This window comes from Schistocerca cancellata, chromosome 4 (genome assembly GCF_023864275.1).
Source record: "Schistocerca cancellata isolate TAMUIC-IGC-003103 chromosome 4, iqSchCanc2.1, whole genome shotgun sequence".
Lineage (NCBI taxonomy): Eukaryota > Metazoa > Arthropoda > Insecta > Orthoptera > Acrididae > Schistocerca > Schistocerca cancellata.
Window position 1 is genome coordinate 216,221,317 of NC_064629.1, and position 17,974 is coordinate 216,239,290.

At 45.1% G+C, this 17,974-nt stretch overlaps 1 protein-coding gene across 3 annotated transcripts in view; it reads right to left on the minus strand.

Moving 5' to 3' along the window:
- The window catches only part of LOC126183323 (cuticlin-4), a 243,927-nt gene that overhangs the window by 59,823 nt on the left and 166,130 nt on the right, over nt 1–17,974 (minus strand). For all 3 annotated transcript variants that reach the window (XM_049925184.1, XM_049925183.1, XM_049925185.1), the window contains exon 3: nt 1,641–1,689. In XM_049925184.1, coding sequence (XP_049781141.1) covers nt 1,641–1,689 — 49 coding nt within the window. The remainder of the gene's footprint in view (nt 1–1,640; nt 1,690–17,974) is intronic.

A 17,974-nucleotide genomic window follows, 5' to 3' on the forward strand; every position in this document is an offset into this window, starting at 1 on the left:
TACTCCAACAGAAAGGTTTGAATACGTTGGCCACATCCAAAAGAGGCTTGGTGGTAGGCTCCGTCACTTGCTAAACTAGAAGAAAGACTAATCACTTGAGAATGGAAAAGCACTAGGAGGAAAAGACTGGCTTACTCTTAAACTATTTCTCTTCAGTTATTTTATGGGACAGCTGGTAGAAATAATGCAAACAGTTTAAAGGAAATGGGCGTGCTGAGTGTGTAATTTACTCTCAAAAACTATCCATCGGCCAAGTAACAACGCATAATCTATGCCCGAAAGACGAATGCCGTGAGCACAACATAAGAAATGAACCATATTGCCGGCCGCGGTGGCCAAGCGGTTCTAGGCGCTTCAGTCCGGAACCGCGCGACTGCTACGGTCGCAGGTTCGAATCCTGCCTCGGGCATGGATGTGTGTGATGTCCTTAGGTTAGTTAGGTTTAAGTAGTTCTAAGTTCTAGGGGACTGATGACCACAGATATTAAGTCCCATAGTGCTGAGAGCCATTTGAACCATATTCACATAATCACTCACTACCAGAACCTGTTGTGAATGCAGTTATGACCATATTCAGCTTTATATATACCTGTATATTGCACACACTGATTTACTGAGCAAGTGTCTTCATGGGAATACACAGGGTGCGAGTGAAATCCTGGCAATTTAATCTGGATTAGATACTCAAAAAGTATATTCTATGCATCTAACACACTAAAAATAGGTGTCTACGATGCAGTTTCATATTTCACTGCGACAAATACTGGCAGAACTGAGGTGCTGAAGAGAGCTGTTTTTTGCTACAAAAACATTTTACACCATCGATCAGAGCGGGATCAAAAAGCAGGCACAGCACTTCCTGATCTACAAATAGAGGGCAGACAGATTACAAGGGAGGAGAAGAGAAACCTGGAGGATGAGGAATATCAGTATGGAGGAATTTAAAATACAGATAACTCTGTTACATGTTGAAATATATCAACTAAATCTTTGAGTAGCACTTTCGCGGTTTTACATTTTTTGGATTATCAGAAGCATTTCATCAAAAAGCACGTGAGCTAATGCTATGAAATGTTCAGGAGCTGTTCAAAACATCTGGCTTTCTCATTGGAAATAAAAGATATAATATCCTATAACTAAATTTTGATTTATAGGACTGCATGTTAGCAAATAATACTTAATTTTGATTGTGCGACGTTAAAAACTTTTTAAATAATAAAATTTTAAATATTTAATCACCGTAGTTCAGTGATCTTACAACTCTCTTAGGACCCTAAAATAAAATTTTCAAGTTGATTGCACGTGCAGAATTTCAATTACCAGTTTTTACAAAAAGGCAACAAACAAATTAAAAAAATCAATATTTATGGTACTAAACCTGGGCCTTTTATATATTTTTCTATTAAAATACAGCTCTTTTTCTTTGCACATGCAGCCTTACTATGATTGTAAAGATTTTTTAAAGAAACGCTTACATTTTCGGTGGCATCTCCTCACAAGCAGTGAATATAGATATACATAATGACTCATAGACTAAAAGAGTACTTTCAATCACTGTATTGAAGATTGTCGATTTCAGTGGGCTAATGGCTTGACGGAATGATGATGAGGTACTGATTACGAGAATATATTTCTACTTACTCGTGTCTGGAATCTGAGCTCCCGTACTGAGAGGCGCCAGTGCAGCAGCCTGTTAACAAAGAAAAAAACATCATTCGAAACGCATACTTCAATTTGTACTACACAGGCAGCAATTAGCTACTGCAGTTGGAATGGGCCAAGGGCATCTCTCACCAGTCAAGTACTTGCACTGATTGTTGCCTGAGATGTTTTTTATTCTGTGTCCGTCTGTTGACTTTCTAATATCCAAGGCTTTGTTTGATTTCTTTTCGTTTTTCTCATAAGTCGTATGCGTTATGCTTAACAGTTGCATTTCCGTCATTGAGCCGTGTAATTATAGACATCTTTCAGCAACTGAGTAAAGGTGAATATGCATCTTTCTGAAAGTGTCAAGACGTTGCGATGAATCAATAAGGAGGGTGTTAGAGGAAGGGAGAAGGACTGGAATACGTTCCGCGGGCGTGCTGAAAAGTAGTGCATCCGAATTTTTTTTATGAGCGACCTCTTAAAACTTTTTTAAATAAAACAAACCTTATTAACATTTCACATCTTTATTGTTCGTGTCTACATACTTGCAGCCCTCTGCCGCTGGAAGGCAGGATCTGTCAATTAAGTCAAACCTTCTACAGTGACGATAGCAACAAACTGGTCTCTCGTTGGGAGAAACGTGTTCATCGCCAGGGTGACTATGTTGAGGAAGAAGTACGTAGACACGAAGAATAAAGATGAAGAATGTTAATAACGTTTGTTTTATTTAAAAGGCATTACGACCTTTCACATAAAAAATTAGAAAGGATACTGTGCCTTTCAGCACGTCCTCTTTATTAAGGCAGCTTGTCAGCAAGTCGATCCATCGCCGGCCGAAGTGGCCGTGCGGTTCTAGGCACTGCAGTCCGAAACCGCGGGACTGCTACAGTCCCAGGTTCGAATCCTTCCTCGGGCGTGGATGTGTGTGATGTCCTTAGGTTAGTTAGGTTTAAGTAGTTCTAAGTTCTAGGGGACTGATGACCTAAGATGTTAAGTCCCATAGTGCTCAGAGCCATTTGAACCAAGTCGATCCATCGCATGCGTCTGTTATTTTGACTAATATGCAAACGAAGCTGTTGGGTCGTACAGCTAAAATTTCGTAATTTCGATTAGTATTTGTGGGGTTTTAGAAAGCGTCTTGTGAGTGGACTCTGGGTCTGTGACCTCACGTCTTGTGTCTACGTTGTTGTGTCACAAATCTCAGGGGAGCAATATCTCTTAATCAAGTCTTCAAGACATTCCCCAGAATTGTTTTAAGGAAGCACACCTCGACTCCAGAAAAAAAAACAACCACGCATCGACGCCTGCCATTACTCTATTACAAAGCTAAATGTGGACAATTCTTTTCTGGAAAAAGTCATCACAGGTGATGAGACTTGGTATTATCAATACAAACTACCACAAAACGATACAGTGTAGAAATTCACACGAAGGATCAAACCTTTGACGACATAACAGAGTTGAATAACATCCAAAAGGATTTTTCTGACTGTTCCGCATGGGTGCATCAACGTTCTGTGCATTGTGCTCAATGGGGAGGGGGTATACTACGTACACCCGAAGCATTAAAACCACCCCCTTAACTTTTCTTTGTTTTTTATTAATCTTGTCTCGAAACGATTTGGACGAACGTGGTACATGCCAAGTAGCAGCCTCGTCACTAGCTACATAATCGATTATTTAACTTTGGACACCTCTATGAGGATTTTAACAACTCAATTATTTTATCAACATTAGCTTCATATTAACTTTAATCACTTCATTTAGTTCGTTATTTAATTATGGATCTCTGCAGGGGACTCTGGTGATAAAATACTTGCCCTCTGGGATTTACGTGTCGATAGCATCATACAAATTACCAACAGCCTTGCCGCCGTGGAAACACCGGTTCCCGCCAGATCAGCCTCACAAGCTTTGGTGGAGTGACAGTCCGCGGCGGCAGAGCGGTGTTGGCGAGTGGGGTACGCTCAGCCCTTTTGACGCTAACCGAAGATCTACTGATTGAGAAGCAGCTGCGCTGGTCACGAAAACTGACAACGGCCGGGACAGCGGTGTGTTGACGACGTGCCCATCCATATCGACCTCCAGTGACGCCCATCGTTGAGGATGACACGGCGGTCGATTGGTACCGTTGGACCTTCCGATCCTGTTCCGTCATAGTTTAGTTTTAATATCATATATTTTAACACGCAGAAAAGTTACACGTTATACGACAAACAGCACGGAGGACAGCCACATACATCGGGCTCCTGTTCCACGGCATGAATGCGGTAGTGCCTTAGAACCACAAGGCTTGAGGCAGTTTGACAACATCCACTGACACTATCACGCGGTCCCTTAACCAGTTCGATCGTAGTGCGAGTAAAATAGTGTAAATCTTGTATGGGGTTGCTGGCTGGGAAATCCGACGGAGTGGGTTCAGCTACCTGTCGAAAAGGGTGTTCTGCCTCCGGCACATTGGCCACTTTGCTTGCGGCTATGTGAGGGTTGTGTCGTATGTGTATTTGTGGAGTATAGGTGAGTGTAAGGGATGCATGTATAGTGTGGTGTTATGTGTGTGTTGTATGATGATGATGATGATGGCGACGATGATGAGAGAAGGGAGAGAGTGAAACGTAGTGCACACACATAGCCTACGCCTCCCGAATAGCACCAAAGCGGCTGCCGAACTTAATGTCCCAATGCGATTGACGGATCTGCATTAAAAGTGTCACTTGCCCTCACTTCATGAGACACTGAGGAGAGGCTTGGAAATTAAAATGGTTGAAATGGCTCTAAGCACTATGGGACTTAAGATCTGAAGTCATCAGTCCCCTAGACTTAGAACTACTTAAACCTCACTAACCTAAGGACATCACCCACATACATGCCCGAGGCAGGATTCGAACCTGCGACCGTAGCGGCACCAGATCTAACATATGAAGCAGTGAAGTATATTCAGGAAACAACTAAATCTTTAATGTTTCTGTGCAGGTCATTAATCAGTCGAGGGTAGCTGGGCGATGCATACATGCTGTTCTACGTCGTATGTGAGTGTACAGTTGAGTGTAAAACTCACATAATCTTCCATTTTGTTCATTAAAAGCTGTACCCAACAGTTTATGCACGGCCCAGTCGCATTAATGTGGCCATCGCTATGTTCGAGGCGACGGCCTTGCCGCAATGGATACACCGGTTCCCGTGAGATCACCGAAGTTAAGCGCTGTCGGGCGTGGCCGCCACTTGGATGGGTGACCATCCAGGCCGCCATGTGCTGTTGCCATTTTTCGGGGTGCACTCAGCCTCGTGATGCCAACTGAGGAGCCACACGACTGAATAGTAGCGGCTCCGGTCAAAGAAAACCATCATAACGACCGGGAGAGCGGTGTGCTGACCCCATGCCCCTCCTATCCGCATCCTCAACTGAGGATGACACGGCAGTCGGATGGTCCCGATGGGCCCCTTGTGGCCTGAAGACGGAGTGCAGTGCTATGTTCGGCATCAACGTGCAATAACGACTGACAGACGGCAGGTGGCAGCACTAGCAGTGAGGGGTATATAAAGTTTGTCGGGGGAAGCCTGGTTCACAAAATGGCGCTTGAAGTTCAACGCTGCGAAGAGTCAGGCTGTCATCTTCAGCAGAAAGAGGCTGCCACCGGACCTACCCCATCCCATGGTTGCGGACCGGCAAATACCTCGGGGTGACGTTGGACAGGCACCCGACGTGGCTGCCGCACGTCCGAGACGTCCGAGGGCGGGCAGTGGGGCGCCTTCGTGCGCTTTACCCACTGCTCAACCCTTCATCGACACTTCCTTCACGCCACGGCCTCACCATGTATCTGTCCCTTGTCCGGCCGGTACTGGAATACGCGGCCGTGGTGTGGGGTAACGCGGCAGCGACGCACATTGCGACGCTCCAACGCGTGCAAAATAGGGCGCTGCGACTTGCGCTCCACAAGCCGCCTCGCTACCCGACGAGGCTGCTCCCAGAGGAAGCTGGCATCCCTTTCCTGCGGGATCGCTTCCGACAACTCGCCAGAGCGTTCTACAGCAATGCAGAACAGTCTGGCAGCCGCCTGATTCGTAGTCTGGGCCGCCAGGTCCACCACAGGCCAACGACTCATTGGCCAGACCTACTGCGAGAGTAATCCTCTCTTGCAGCCCGATGTCGAAACAAAGGGCGTCACAATGAACGACGCCCAGTGAGGACAGCTCAACCCGTTAGGTCCCACTGCACCCCAAAGAGGTCACCGCAGGAACCGCAGCTCCGCTGCTTAAACTGCCCCCACACCTGGCATATGTAGCCAGAGTTTTAGAGCGAGCGAGAGCGGGAAACAGTGCAGTCGTTGTCGTAATGCGGAAACGGAACGATTTATCTTACGTCCAAAAGGGCATGATCAGTGGCTTTCGGGCCAAGGTTGGAAGCATTTCCGAAACGGATAAGTTTGTAAACCGTTCGCGTGCCGCCGTGGTTAAAGAATACTGTTCATGGCTAAATGGCGCTATCCAAAACTGGTGCCGAGTGTATTGTGGTGCACCGCGGACCATAGATGACAAGCACGAACGACGGCTGCCGAGATGTGTACGGGCGAATAGACGTGCAACCTTTGAGCAACTTGCGTGAGAGCCTCCGCTGCTGGTACATACTTCATACACCCATCCTGACTGCTGTTCATTGGTAACGAAGGCTGGAATTTGCACACCAGGACCGCAACTGGAAGTTCACTGAGTGGCGACAGGTGGCTTTTTCAGATGAATCACGTTTTATGCTCCATCGGACAGATGGCCTTTGGTGTGTACGGCGTGAAACATCTGAAATCAAAGGGTGCAGGTCGGAGGAGGCAACATTATAATCTGGGGTATATTTTCTTGGCATTCACTTGCTGATATCGTCATTCTGGAAGGCACAACGGATCAAGATAAGTACACTACTGGCCATTAAAACTGCTACACCACAAAGATGACGTGCTACACACGCGAAATTTAACCGACAGGAAGAAGATGCTATGATATGCAAATGATTAGCTTTTCAGAGCATTCACATAAGGTTGGCGCCGGTGGCGACACCTACAACGTGCTGACATCAGCAATGTTTCCAACCGATTTCTTATTCACAAACAGCAGTTGACCGGCGTTGCGTGGTGAAACGTTGTTGTGATGCCTCGTTAAGGAGGAGAAATGCGTACCATCACGTTTCCGACTTTGCTCGCGTTGGTCGAGATCCAATGACTGTTAGCAGAATATGGAATCGGTGGGTTCAGGAGGGTAATACGGAACGCCGTGCTGGATTCCAACGGCCTCGTATCACTAACAGTCGAGATGACCGGCATCTTATCTGAATGGCTGTAACGGATCGTGCGGCCACATCTCGATCCCTGAGTCAACAGATGGGGACGTTTGCAAGACACTAACCATCTGCACCAACAGGTCGATGACGTTTGCAGCAGCATGGCCTATCAGCTCGGAGACCATGGCTGTGGTTACCCTTGATGCTGCATCACAGACAGGAGCGCCTGCGATGGTGTACTCAACGACGAACCTAGGTGCACGAATGGCAAAACGTCATTTTTTTCGGATAAATCCAGGTTCTGTTTACAGCATCATGATGGTCGCATCCGTGTTTTGCGACATCGCGGTGAACGAACATTGGAAGCGTGTATTCGTCATCGCCATACTGGCGTATCACTCGGCGTGATGGTATGGGGTGCCATTGGTTACACATCTCGGTCACCTCTTGTTCGCATTGACGGCACTTTGAACAGTGGACGTTACATTTCAGATATGTTACGACCCGTAGCTCTACCCTTCATTCGATCCCTGCGAAACCCTACATTTCAGCAGGATAATGCACGACCGCATGTTGCAGGTCCTGTACGGGCCTTTCTGGATACAGAAAATTTTCGACTGCTGCCCTGGCCAGCACATTCTCCAGATCTCTCACCAATTGAAAACGTCTGGTCAATGGTGGCCGAGCAACTGGCTCGTCACAATACGCCAATCACTACTCTTGATGAACTGTGGTATCGTGTTGAAGCTGCATGGGAAGCTGTACCTGTACACGCCTTCTAAGCTCTGTTTGACTCAATGCCCAGGCGTATCAAGGCTGTTATTAAGGCCAGAGGTGGTTGTTCTGGATACTGATTAAATTGGGTGGAAATGTAATCACATGTCAGTTCTAGTATAATATATTTGTCCAATGAATAGCCGTTTATCATCTGCATTTCTTCTTGGTGTAGCAATTTTAATGGCCGGTAATGTATGTATCTATCTCTGGGGACCATGTCCACCCTTACGTGCAGAGTGTCTCTCATCGGCATAATGTCATCTACCAGTAGGACAACGGTACGTGTCACACCGCTCGCAGTTTACGTGCGTGGTTCGAAGAGCACCAGGATGAGTTTACTGTTCTCCCCTGGCCACAAAACTGGAGTCGACATGGTTCCACATCCCTGTCGGTACCACATTGACAGTCTTCTCGCACGTCTCTCAGCCGCACATGGTGCAAAAAGTGGTTATTCAGGCTTTTCACAGGTGATCACATGAATGTGACTGGAGAGTGCAATTCCGTTTATACACCGTTCAGACATAAAATTAAGCCCATCCGGTTAATAGCACGTTAGTTCGACACCAAATGTCTACACAAAAGTACGAAATTACTGTTGTCTGTAAAGTCAGTTACGAGACTGGTGCTTTTCCTTGATGTCAAAAATGTTCGATAGTGTGTATTTGAGGACTGGTACATCAACTGGAATTCATTATCACATTGGTTTCATGATACAGACATCTGCGATTATGGAAACCGCCATTTCAGGATAGGAAGTCACCAGCCAAACCTCTGACGCTGTTCAGGACTTTTTTTGACATCTTCAGTAACAATATCAGATATCTGGAAAGTCGAAGCTGTTAACACCAGCCTACGAACTCTTAAGTCGCACAGAACATTTTTCTCCTGGAAAACAGCTTATCCTGATATTACTACGAACGTGATGTAACAAAAAACATGGTTCACCTAACCAGTCATCTGGTTTACAGTGCTCCATGTTCAGCTCAACATGTTTTGGATCCCGCTTCGCAGCAATATTCGACGAACGGTACGCTTGCAACACTTGCGTGATTCCCCGTGTTCTACAGGACTTTCAGAAAGAAAACTACGATTAGTCCTCAGATCTTTGGATGTATAATCTAATGGCTGCTCTATGATCAACTAAGACACACATGTTTTAGCAATCCTACTAAAACATTAGATATTTGAGCAAATAGGAAAGAAATGTACAGATACTGTTGTTCCCTTTCATTGGATCTTCAAGCGTACACAAGGAGAAATATTCAACTTCCTAACCGTTCCAATAGTGTCTAAAAGTGGTTTTACTACAACAAGTATATGCGTTCGATCACGCTATAACCATTCCTCTAAATATCTCTTGCGATAAAAAAGCCATGAAAGGTAAACTATAGCTACATGTTTCCACAAACAGATAAGTGCAAATGGTTTGTAGTTCGCCAAAATATATTTACGGAACACCAGTAAATAAAGATGATTCTACCTAATGCAAAACTCATGTGATATGGCTACGTACTGTATCACCAAGAAGATTGTTCCTGGAATCCTGCTGGGGAAAAGCGAGGTACATAATGTACCATGAGACAGTTGCATATGCCCCTACTATGTACAGGGTGATTATAATTAAAGTCAAGTTTTCCAAAGGCTGTAGAAATAACACCACTGGTCAGAATGACGTCAGACTGCACCGGAATATTATCGGAGAAGGGGGAAAACATATGACAGAAGAAAAAAATAGTGTGAAAATTGATCAGTAGATGGCGCTGTGTGTGTCAAAATACAAATGAAAACATGTCATGTCCTCCTTTCACGTCTTCGACGTTCGCAATAACTATCTCATTGCAAGATCGCGCTCTGATTGTAAAGCTGTATTACAAGAATGATGACTGCACACATCGCTCTGCAGAAGTTCCGGACACTGAAGGGTTTCAAAAAAGGCGTTGGTCCGATGACTGTCGTGCGTCTGGAGAAAATGACTGGGAAATTCGAAAAGACGGATTTTTTTGGTGAGTAACTTGGTACAGGGAGGAAACGAATTCATTCGACGTCAGTGGAAGCAGTGGCCACAGCAATGCAGGAGGAGACGAGTGATGGCGGGCAAACGTGTAGTGCACGGAGAATTGCCCGAACATTGGACATAACCGTGAGCACGCTGCGTAAAATCATATGAAACATCCTTCTTTGCTATCCATTCAAAATTACCTATGTGCACGAGTTGCTTCCTGTTGACCTGCCAGCAAGAGAAACCCTTGCTTTAGAATTTCTTGGTCGCATGGAAGTGGACAATAATTGGCCATGGAAGATTTTGTGGACAGACGAAGTCTACTTCCATCTGACAGGATATGTCAATACACAGAATTGTCGAATATGGGCAACGGAAAATCCACACGCAGATTAACCAGTACCACTTCATCCTGAAAAGGTCACTGAGTGGTGCTGGTTTACGGCATCATTTATCACAGGTCCATATACACTCCTGGAAATTGAAATAAGAACACCGTGAATTCATTGTCCCAGGAAGGGGAAACTTTATTGACACATTCCTGGGGTCAGATACATCACATGATCACACTGACAGAACCACGGGCACATAGACACAGGCAACAGAGCACGCACAATGTCGGCACTAGTACAGTGTATATCCACCTTTCGCAGCAATGCAGGCTGCTATTCTCCCATGGAGACGATCGTAGAGATGCTGGATGTAGTCCTGTGGAACGGCTTGCCATGCCATTTCCACCTGGCGCCTCAGTTGGACCAGCGTTCGTGCTGGACGTGCAGACCGCGTGAGACGACGCTTCATCCAGTCCCAAACATGCTCAATGGGGGACAGATCCGGAGATCTTGCTGGCCAGGGTAGTTGACTTACACCTTCTAGAGCACGTTGGGTGGCACGGGATACATGCGGACGTGCATTGTCCTGTTGGAACAGCAAGTTCCCTTGCCGGTCTAGGAATGGTAGAACGATGGGTTCGATGACGGTTTGGATGTACCGTGCACTACTCAGTGTCCCCTCGACGATCACCAGTGGTGTACGGCCAGTGTAGGAGATCGCTCCCCACACCATGATGCCGGGTGTTGGCCCTGTGTGCCTCGGTCGTATGCAGTCCTGATTGTGGCGCTCACCTGCACGGCGCCAAACACGCATACGACCATCATTGGCACCAAGGCAGAAGCGACTCTCATCGCTGAAGACGACACGTCTCCATTCGTCCCTCCATTCACGCCTGTCGCGACACCACTGGAGGCGGGCTGCACGATGTTGGGGCGTGAGCGGAAGACGGCCTAACGGTGTGCGGGACCGTAGCCCAGCTTCATGGAGACGGTTGCGAATGGTCCTCGCCGATACCCCAGGAGCAACAGTGTCCCTAATTTGCTGGGAAGTGGCGGTGCGGTCCCCTACGGCACTGCGTAGGATCCTACGGTCTTGGCGTGCATCCGTGCGTCGCTGCGGTCCGGTCCCAGGTCGACGGGTACGTGCACCTTCCACCGACCACTGGCAACAACATCGATGTACTGCGGAGACCTCACGCCCCACGTGTTGAGCAATTCGGCGGTACGTCCACCCGGCCTCCCGCATGCCCACTATACGCCCTCGCTCAAAGTCCGTCAACTGCACATACGGTTCACGTCCACCCTGTCGCGGCATGCTACCAGTGTTAAAGACTGCGATGGAGCTCCGTATGCCACGGCAAACTGGCTGACACTGACGGCGGCGGTGCACAAATGCTGCGCAGCTAGCGCCATTCGACGGCCAACACCGCGTTTCCTGGTGTGTCCGCTGTGCCGTGCGTGTGATCATTGCTTGTACAGCCCTCTCGCAGTGTCCGGAGCAAGTATGGTGGGTCTGACACACCGGTGTCAATGTGTTCTTTTTTCCATTTCCAGGAGTGTATTTAGAAGAGACAGGTGCGTCCGGTCCTGTTACCTGTACCGTCACTGGTAAGCGCTGTGCGTGTCTTTTGCGCAGTTACATCATTCTAGCTCTCCAACAGCGTGGATGTGTTGTGGGTGGAATCATTTTTATACAAGATGGCCCACCTCCGCGGATTGCACACCAGTTAAGTTGCAAATTCAGTTAAGCAGCTGCTGAAGCGCCATTTCGGAAATGCTAGAATTATCAGTCGCAATTTCCCTACAGCGTGGCCACCCCGATCACCTGATCTTAATACGTGTAACTTCTGGCTGTGGGGCTATCTGAAAGATGTTGTGTTCAGTGTTCCGATTGCAAAATTAGCAGCATTGAAGGCACGCATCGCGCAACACATTTTGAACGTGACCACAGAAACACTTCGATCAGTTGTGGAACATGCTGCTTCTCGATTTCAACTGGTTGCAGAAAACGATGGACAGCATACTGAACATGTTTTTGCGACAGTCACACGGAAATTAATAATCCGATTTGATTTTGATTGGTGCTTTTTATGCGGTTTTTGGCCTCAGGACAATTAAAAACCGATTTTTCCCATCCGATGTGATATGACCTTGCCGTGGTGGATGGGCTTACGTAACTAAGAGTATCACACCTATACACACCTATGCACACTGAGTAGTACAGTTTGTTTAACGTCAAACGTACACCTTCGGCATTGTTGTGTGATTAAGTTGTCATCTGTAGTCGACCACTATTAAATTATGATGCTTACAGCGCCATATATTGCTACATTTTGTAACTACTTATTTTTCTTCTGCCATACGTTTTCCCTTTCTTCGATAAATTTCCGGTGCAATTTGATGTCATTCTGACCAGTGGTGTTATTTCTACACCGGTTTGAAGTTTAACTTTAATTATAATCACCCTGTATATCGTGTCGTGAGATGCTAGTGTGGTTTCTGGACCGCCCTGCGACCTCCTAAATGTTTTGGGAACACAGTTTCATAAAAACAAGTTATCATTTGGAAAAGCGCTCACTTTTATTAAGAGTCATATGCCTTTCCAAGCCCTGTTCTTAAATATAGATGACCTTTTATACAAATTTGAAATAACTTACCATCTGACAGAGAAAGATACGGTTCAAGCCTGTCCAAAAAGAAAAAAAAATGTGTAAAAAATCTCACGTCTCTTTTTCCTTGATAGTGAGACAGATTGTACGTGAATTTGTTGATGAGTAACCGTTGCTTCAGGCTGATATTTGTGATCTGGGCAAAGATATTGTACAGTAAACTGTATTCTCTCTTCACTGTTGTATTCCGTGAATCTACTAATAAAACCTTCCACCTGAGTGCGGTAGTAGCAGTTGTGTGCGTGCAGAGCTCACTCCACCAGCCGTGTTGCCACCTGAGTGTCGCTGGAAATGAATGTTGTCGTTGTTGACCTTCGCACGAAAAATCTGGCGCAGGTGAATTTCGCAACGAGGTCTGGATGTTATAGTCGGGTGTAATTTCTCGACTGACCGTAAAAAACATAGTGCGGTCTATTATCTAAATCGTTTTTGGAATAATCGTGCAATACTTGAAGTCTGGGCTTACACATGTTCTTATTTCGTATTAAATGTTTCACATCTTAAGATACGGTTTTTATCGAGATGAATATCCGCATTATACTTATTTACCTACATGTTCCCGAGAACATATTCACCACAGACATTACGATGCGGGAAGTTTTCCTTCCCTAGCAGTTATAGAAATTTCTTTTCTATAGGTAGATTGTCAAAAAGTTTTACATCTATAAAATTCACTCTCTTCCAAACCAAAGCAAGATAGAGGCTTGTGCACATAATTTTTCGTGCACGTCATTTTCCCTCCTTCCTTATATTTATGTATATCAGTACTGTTCTCAAACTGGTCTCTGTTTGCTGATGACTAATATCCTGCGAGAATATGCGTACTTTGAAAGCGTGGTGGTATTTCTCATAAACTGAAACGATGACTTCAAGATATATTCTATGCAACCAAACAATTTCAGTCAACGTTTACTGTTCGTCCAAAGACGCCAGTCATGCAACTTATACTACGTACAACTTGTGCAAGTCAACTTATACTACGTACAAGTCAACTTATACTACGTACAACTTGTGCAAGTCTTCCAAGTCCTAATGAGTTCAATGCTTCGCATACTGTCTGTGTTTCTCTGTATTTAAGAATCTACTGAGTGGACCTCACAAACCTGAGAGGACTCGTTCTATATCACCCAGACACAAAAAGATCTGTCTTCGCCAGGAATAGAATCCAACATCCCCGACGCTAGCCATTACATGAACAGTCTTCTCCGGTGTTTAACTCCGCACGACTTGTCTAACATATGAAGAGAGAAATGTGTGGGAAAAACTTAGAAGAAGAAAGGAAAGATCGACATCATGTATCCTAAAGCATAAGTAGCTGAGTCGGCGAGAAGTCTGGCAAGGTGAGGCCTTTATTTAGTCCTTGAGGAGTGTTCTGAAAGCACCATTGCAGGATCTCTTTTGTGTCCCTGTGCAGCGCACTGTTTTAACTAATCTCCTACATCTTCCATGACTTGTTAACACAGATATGTAGGGAGCACTGTAGAGAACAGGGGAGAATGGCATTTGTAACGCCGAATATTGATTTGACAGCTGTAATAAACCTTAACATGTTAAAGGGGATGGCTCAAATTAAAGAGGTAATGGGCAAACCAATAAACGAGAGAAAAAGAAGAATACCGTCAGGAGACTGAATCAGCGATATTACCGTAGCTATTAAAGTATGAAACGTCCTTTTTTTTTATAACATGGACGAATTAAATGCAGTTTATAAGAGGTTCTTAAAGTAAACCTATTAGCAACAGCAACGGCAACCCTAACTGGCGGAGACGTGAAATATCTTGGCAAAAATTTTTCAGCGCTTCATTTACTAAGTAATGGATTAGATCTAGGGAATCTTTTTGTATAACGATAACGATGAAGAGAAAAATAAAGGTTCTGTTGAGGGTCAAACACAGAACCTTTTCTTCTCCTTTCCAACGGGTTAACCGCAAGTAAACTACTTTTCTGTTTACAGTATTATACACTGTAGAAGGTTCAAATGGTTCAAATTGCTCTGAGCACTGTGCGACTTAACTTCTGAGATCATCAGTGGCCTAGAACTTAGAACTAATTAAACCTAACTAACCTAAGGACATCACACACATCCATGCCCGAGGCAGGATTCGAACCTGCGAACGTAGCGGTCGCTCGGCTCCAGACTGTAGCGCCTAGAACCGCACGGTCACTCAGGCCGGCACACTGTAGAAGGCAACGATACATTTTTATATAGGAAACAGTAAATGAAATAAAAGTATTTTACAGCATCCCTTGACGTTTGGACAAGCGATTGTGGCAACTGGTTTTAAATTTCTTTAGCCGCAGAAATATAATCAAAAAATGGTTCAAATGGCTCTGAGCACTATGAGACTTAACAGCTGTGGTCATCAGTCACCTAGAACTTACAACTACTTAAACCTAACTAACCTAAGGACATCACACACATCCATGCCCGAGGCAGGATTCGAACCTGCGACGTAGCAGTCGCGTGGTTCCGGACTGCGCGCCTAGAACCGCGAGACCACCGCGGCCGGCTAAATATAATCCCAGTACGCCGTAGAAAGCGGCCGGCAACCGGACATCCGTTGATGGGTACTCTTCCATGAGACACTGCTTCTGCTGCATCGATCCTGTGGTCCAGCGTGGACTTTCTTTTTCGGAATTATAGATAAGTTACGGTAACAACAAGAGTGCAAAACAGGAACATTTTGTTTTTCACACCCAAATTCAATCCTAAATGTCATCTCTCGAAGGGAAGTTTACCGAAACCAGTTTCTTTGAACGATTTCTGTTTTATAAGACCAAAAGCATGCGCTTCATCTGAGTTACCTTATAGGGCGAACTATTTCACTGAAAACAGCTGTGACATATAGTTACCTTTTTGGTAAATATTGTTGTCGCGCCTTCATTTTTTTGGCTGAATATTAAAAATAAATCAATGCGGTGTGGCTCCCAGCCTGGCGCAAGACTTTCGATCTGAAGTCATTTCGATGGCTTATATGGTCTAGCAGCTTCTCGTTTGGGACTACGTGTTAACGGGAAACTCATGGCGCGCTGTTTATTTGGCTTAAAGAGGAGTATAGTGTCACATCTACCTCCCCTCAAGCGGTATTCAGCTCTGATGTTTATTATACAACGGACGAAGTCGCCAAATAAATCGCCTGTCGAAAGTGAAAACGAAAACAACGCGCACTTCTATCTCTGACCGACAATGCAGTATGCTTCCTTGCGCTGCCGAAATACTATGCTAGAAAGGGGGGAGGCAAATTACTGAATATCTTGTATGCCTCATAAAGCAAGGCAAAAAGTGAAAAACTGTAAGAATAACATTAACTATTCGCAAAATGGCACATTTGGGAAATACAGGAAAAAGTATTGAAGGGCCTCTGCTGTTTGGTAAGCATGTATAAACACGACGGGGGCATAAGTAGCACATTGGTGCAGGCCAAGAAGACGGACTTCAGAAAAATAGCCCTACGGGTGTGAGTATTAGTTGTTGTAGTAGTAGTAGTTATATTTATCCGTAGATCTCTTTTACAAGGATACTGGACATGTTTTGGGATTACAATTTAAGAACAACAAAAATAAAGAAATTCGCATATACAGACAGTTTTAGACTTACAGGAGTAGAATTACAAGGATATAAATCTTCTGATCCAAAGTATCCAACAGATATTAGCGGATATTAATATGAGGGGTGTCCACCCTTCGCCTATATGACGGCGTGAACTCAGCTGGGGACATTTTCAATGAGGTGTCTGAATGTCTATGGAGAGATGACAGCCCATTCTTCCTCAAGAGCAGAGACCAGAGAAGGTAGTGATGTTGGACGCTAAGGTCTGGAGTAATGTTGACGTCCTAACTCATCCGAAAGTTGTCCCATTTGGTTCAGGTCAGGATTTTGGGCAGACGAGTCCATTTCAGGATTGTGTTATTGTCCACAAATCATTGTCTCACAGTTGCTGTTTTATGACAAGATGCATTGTCATTCTGGTACCTACAAAAAATCTTCGTCTCCGAGCTGCTCCTCTATTGTACGCAGACCACAATATTATAATGTGTTCATATCCTTCCAAATTTGTTGTTTTCTTAAGCACAAGTAGGGGACTAAGTTCTAACCACGAAAAACACCCCATACTGTAACACTGCCTCCTCCGTACGTCTCTGTTAGCGCTAAGCATGATGGCAGGTAACGTCCTCCAAGTATTCTCCGAACCCAAACCGTTCCATCGGACTGCCACAGGGTCACTCCAAATCACTCGTTTCCAGTCATCCGCTGTCCAGTGGCGTCCCTCTTTATACCAGTTCAAACGTCGCTTAGCATTGACTGTAGAATGTGTGGCTTATGAGGAGCTGCTCGATCATTGTACCCCATTCTTTTAACTCCCTATGCCCAGCCATTATGCTAGTAGGACTGCTGGCAGCACACGGATCATTCCTTCCACTGATTTCATGCGATGTTTACAGCCACCCTCCATAATACTCGACGTCCCTTTCCGCCAGTTCGTGAGGTGTGCCTGGTTTCGGTTTATCTGTAGTTGTTCCTCCGCGTTTCCACTTCACAACCACGTCACCAACAGTCGACTTGGACAGCGTTGGGACGGTTGAAAAGTTCCTGATGGATTTGTTGCTCAGGTGACATCCAATGACGAGTCCACGTTCGAAGTCACTGAGGTCTCCTGAGCGACCTATTCTGCTTTCTCTACTGAAAAGTGTGCAACAAGGAAACCTTTCAACATAGATTTGAAAATTTGTCGTTTATCAGTCAATCTTTGAAGGTCTGCTAAAAGCCTGTTGAAAATATAACATGTATAATAGTGCATTGCGTTCTGCATAACACCAAGGAAGTGTTATCCAAATGCAAATTGTTTTTCTATCGACTATTCATTGCCTTAATGCAGCAGGTGGGAATTTAAGGAGATGGGACCTGGATAAACTGAAAGAACCAGAGGTTGTACAGAGTTTCAAGGAGAGCATAAGGGAACAATTGACAGGAATGGGGGAAAGAAATACAGTAGAAGAAGAATGGGTAGCTTTGAGGGATGAAGTAGTGAAGGCAGCAGAGGATAAAGTAGGTAAAAAGACGAGGGCTAGTACAAATCCTTGGGTAACAGAAGAAATATTGAATTTAATTGATCAAAGGAGAAAATATAAAAATGCAGTAAATGAAGCAGGCAAAAAGGAATACAAACGTCTCAAAAATTAGATCGACAGGAAGTGCAAAATGGCTAAGCAGGGATGGCTAGAGGACAAATGTAAGGGTGTAGAGGCTTATCTCACCAGGGGTAAGATAGATACTGCCTACAGGA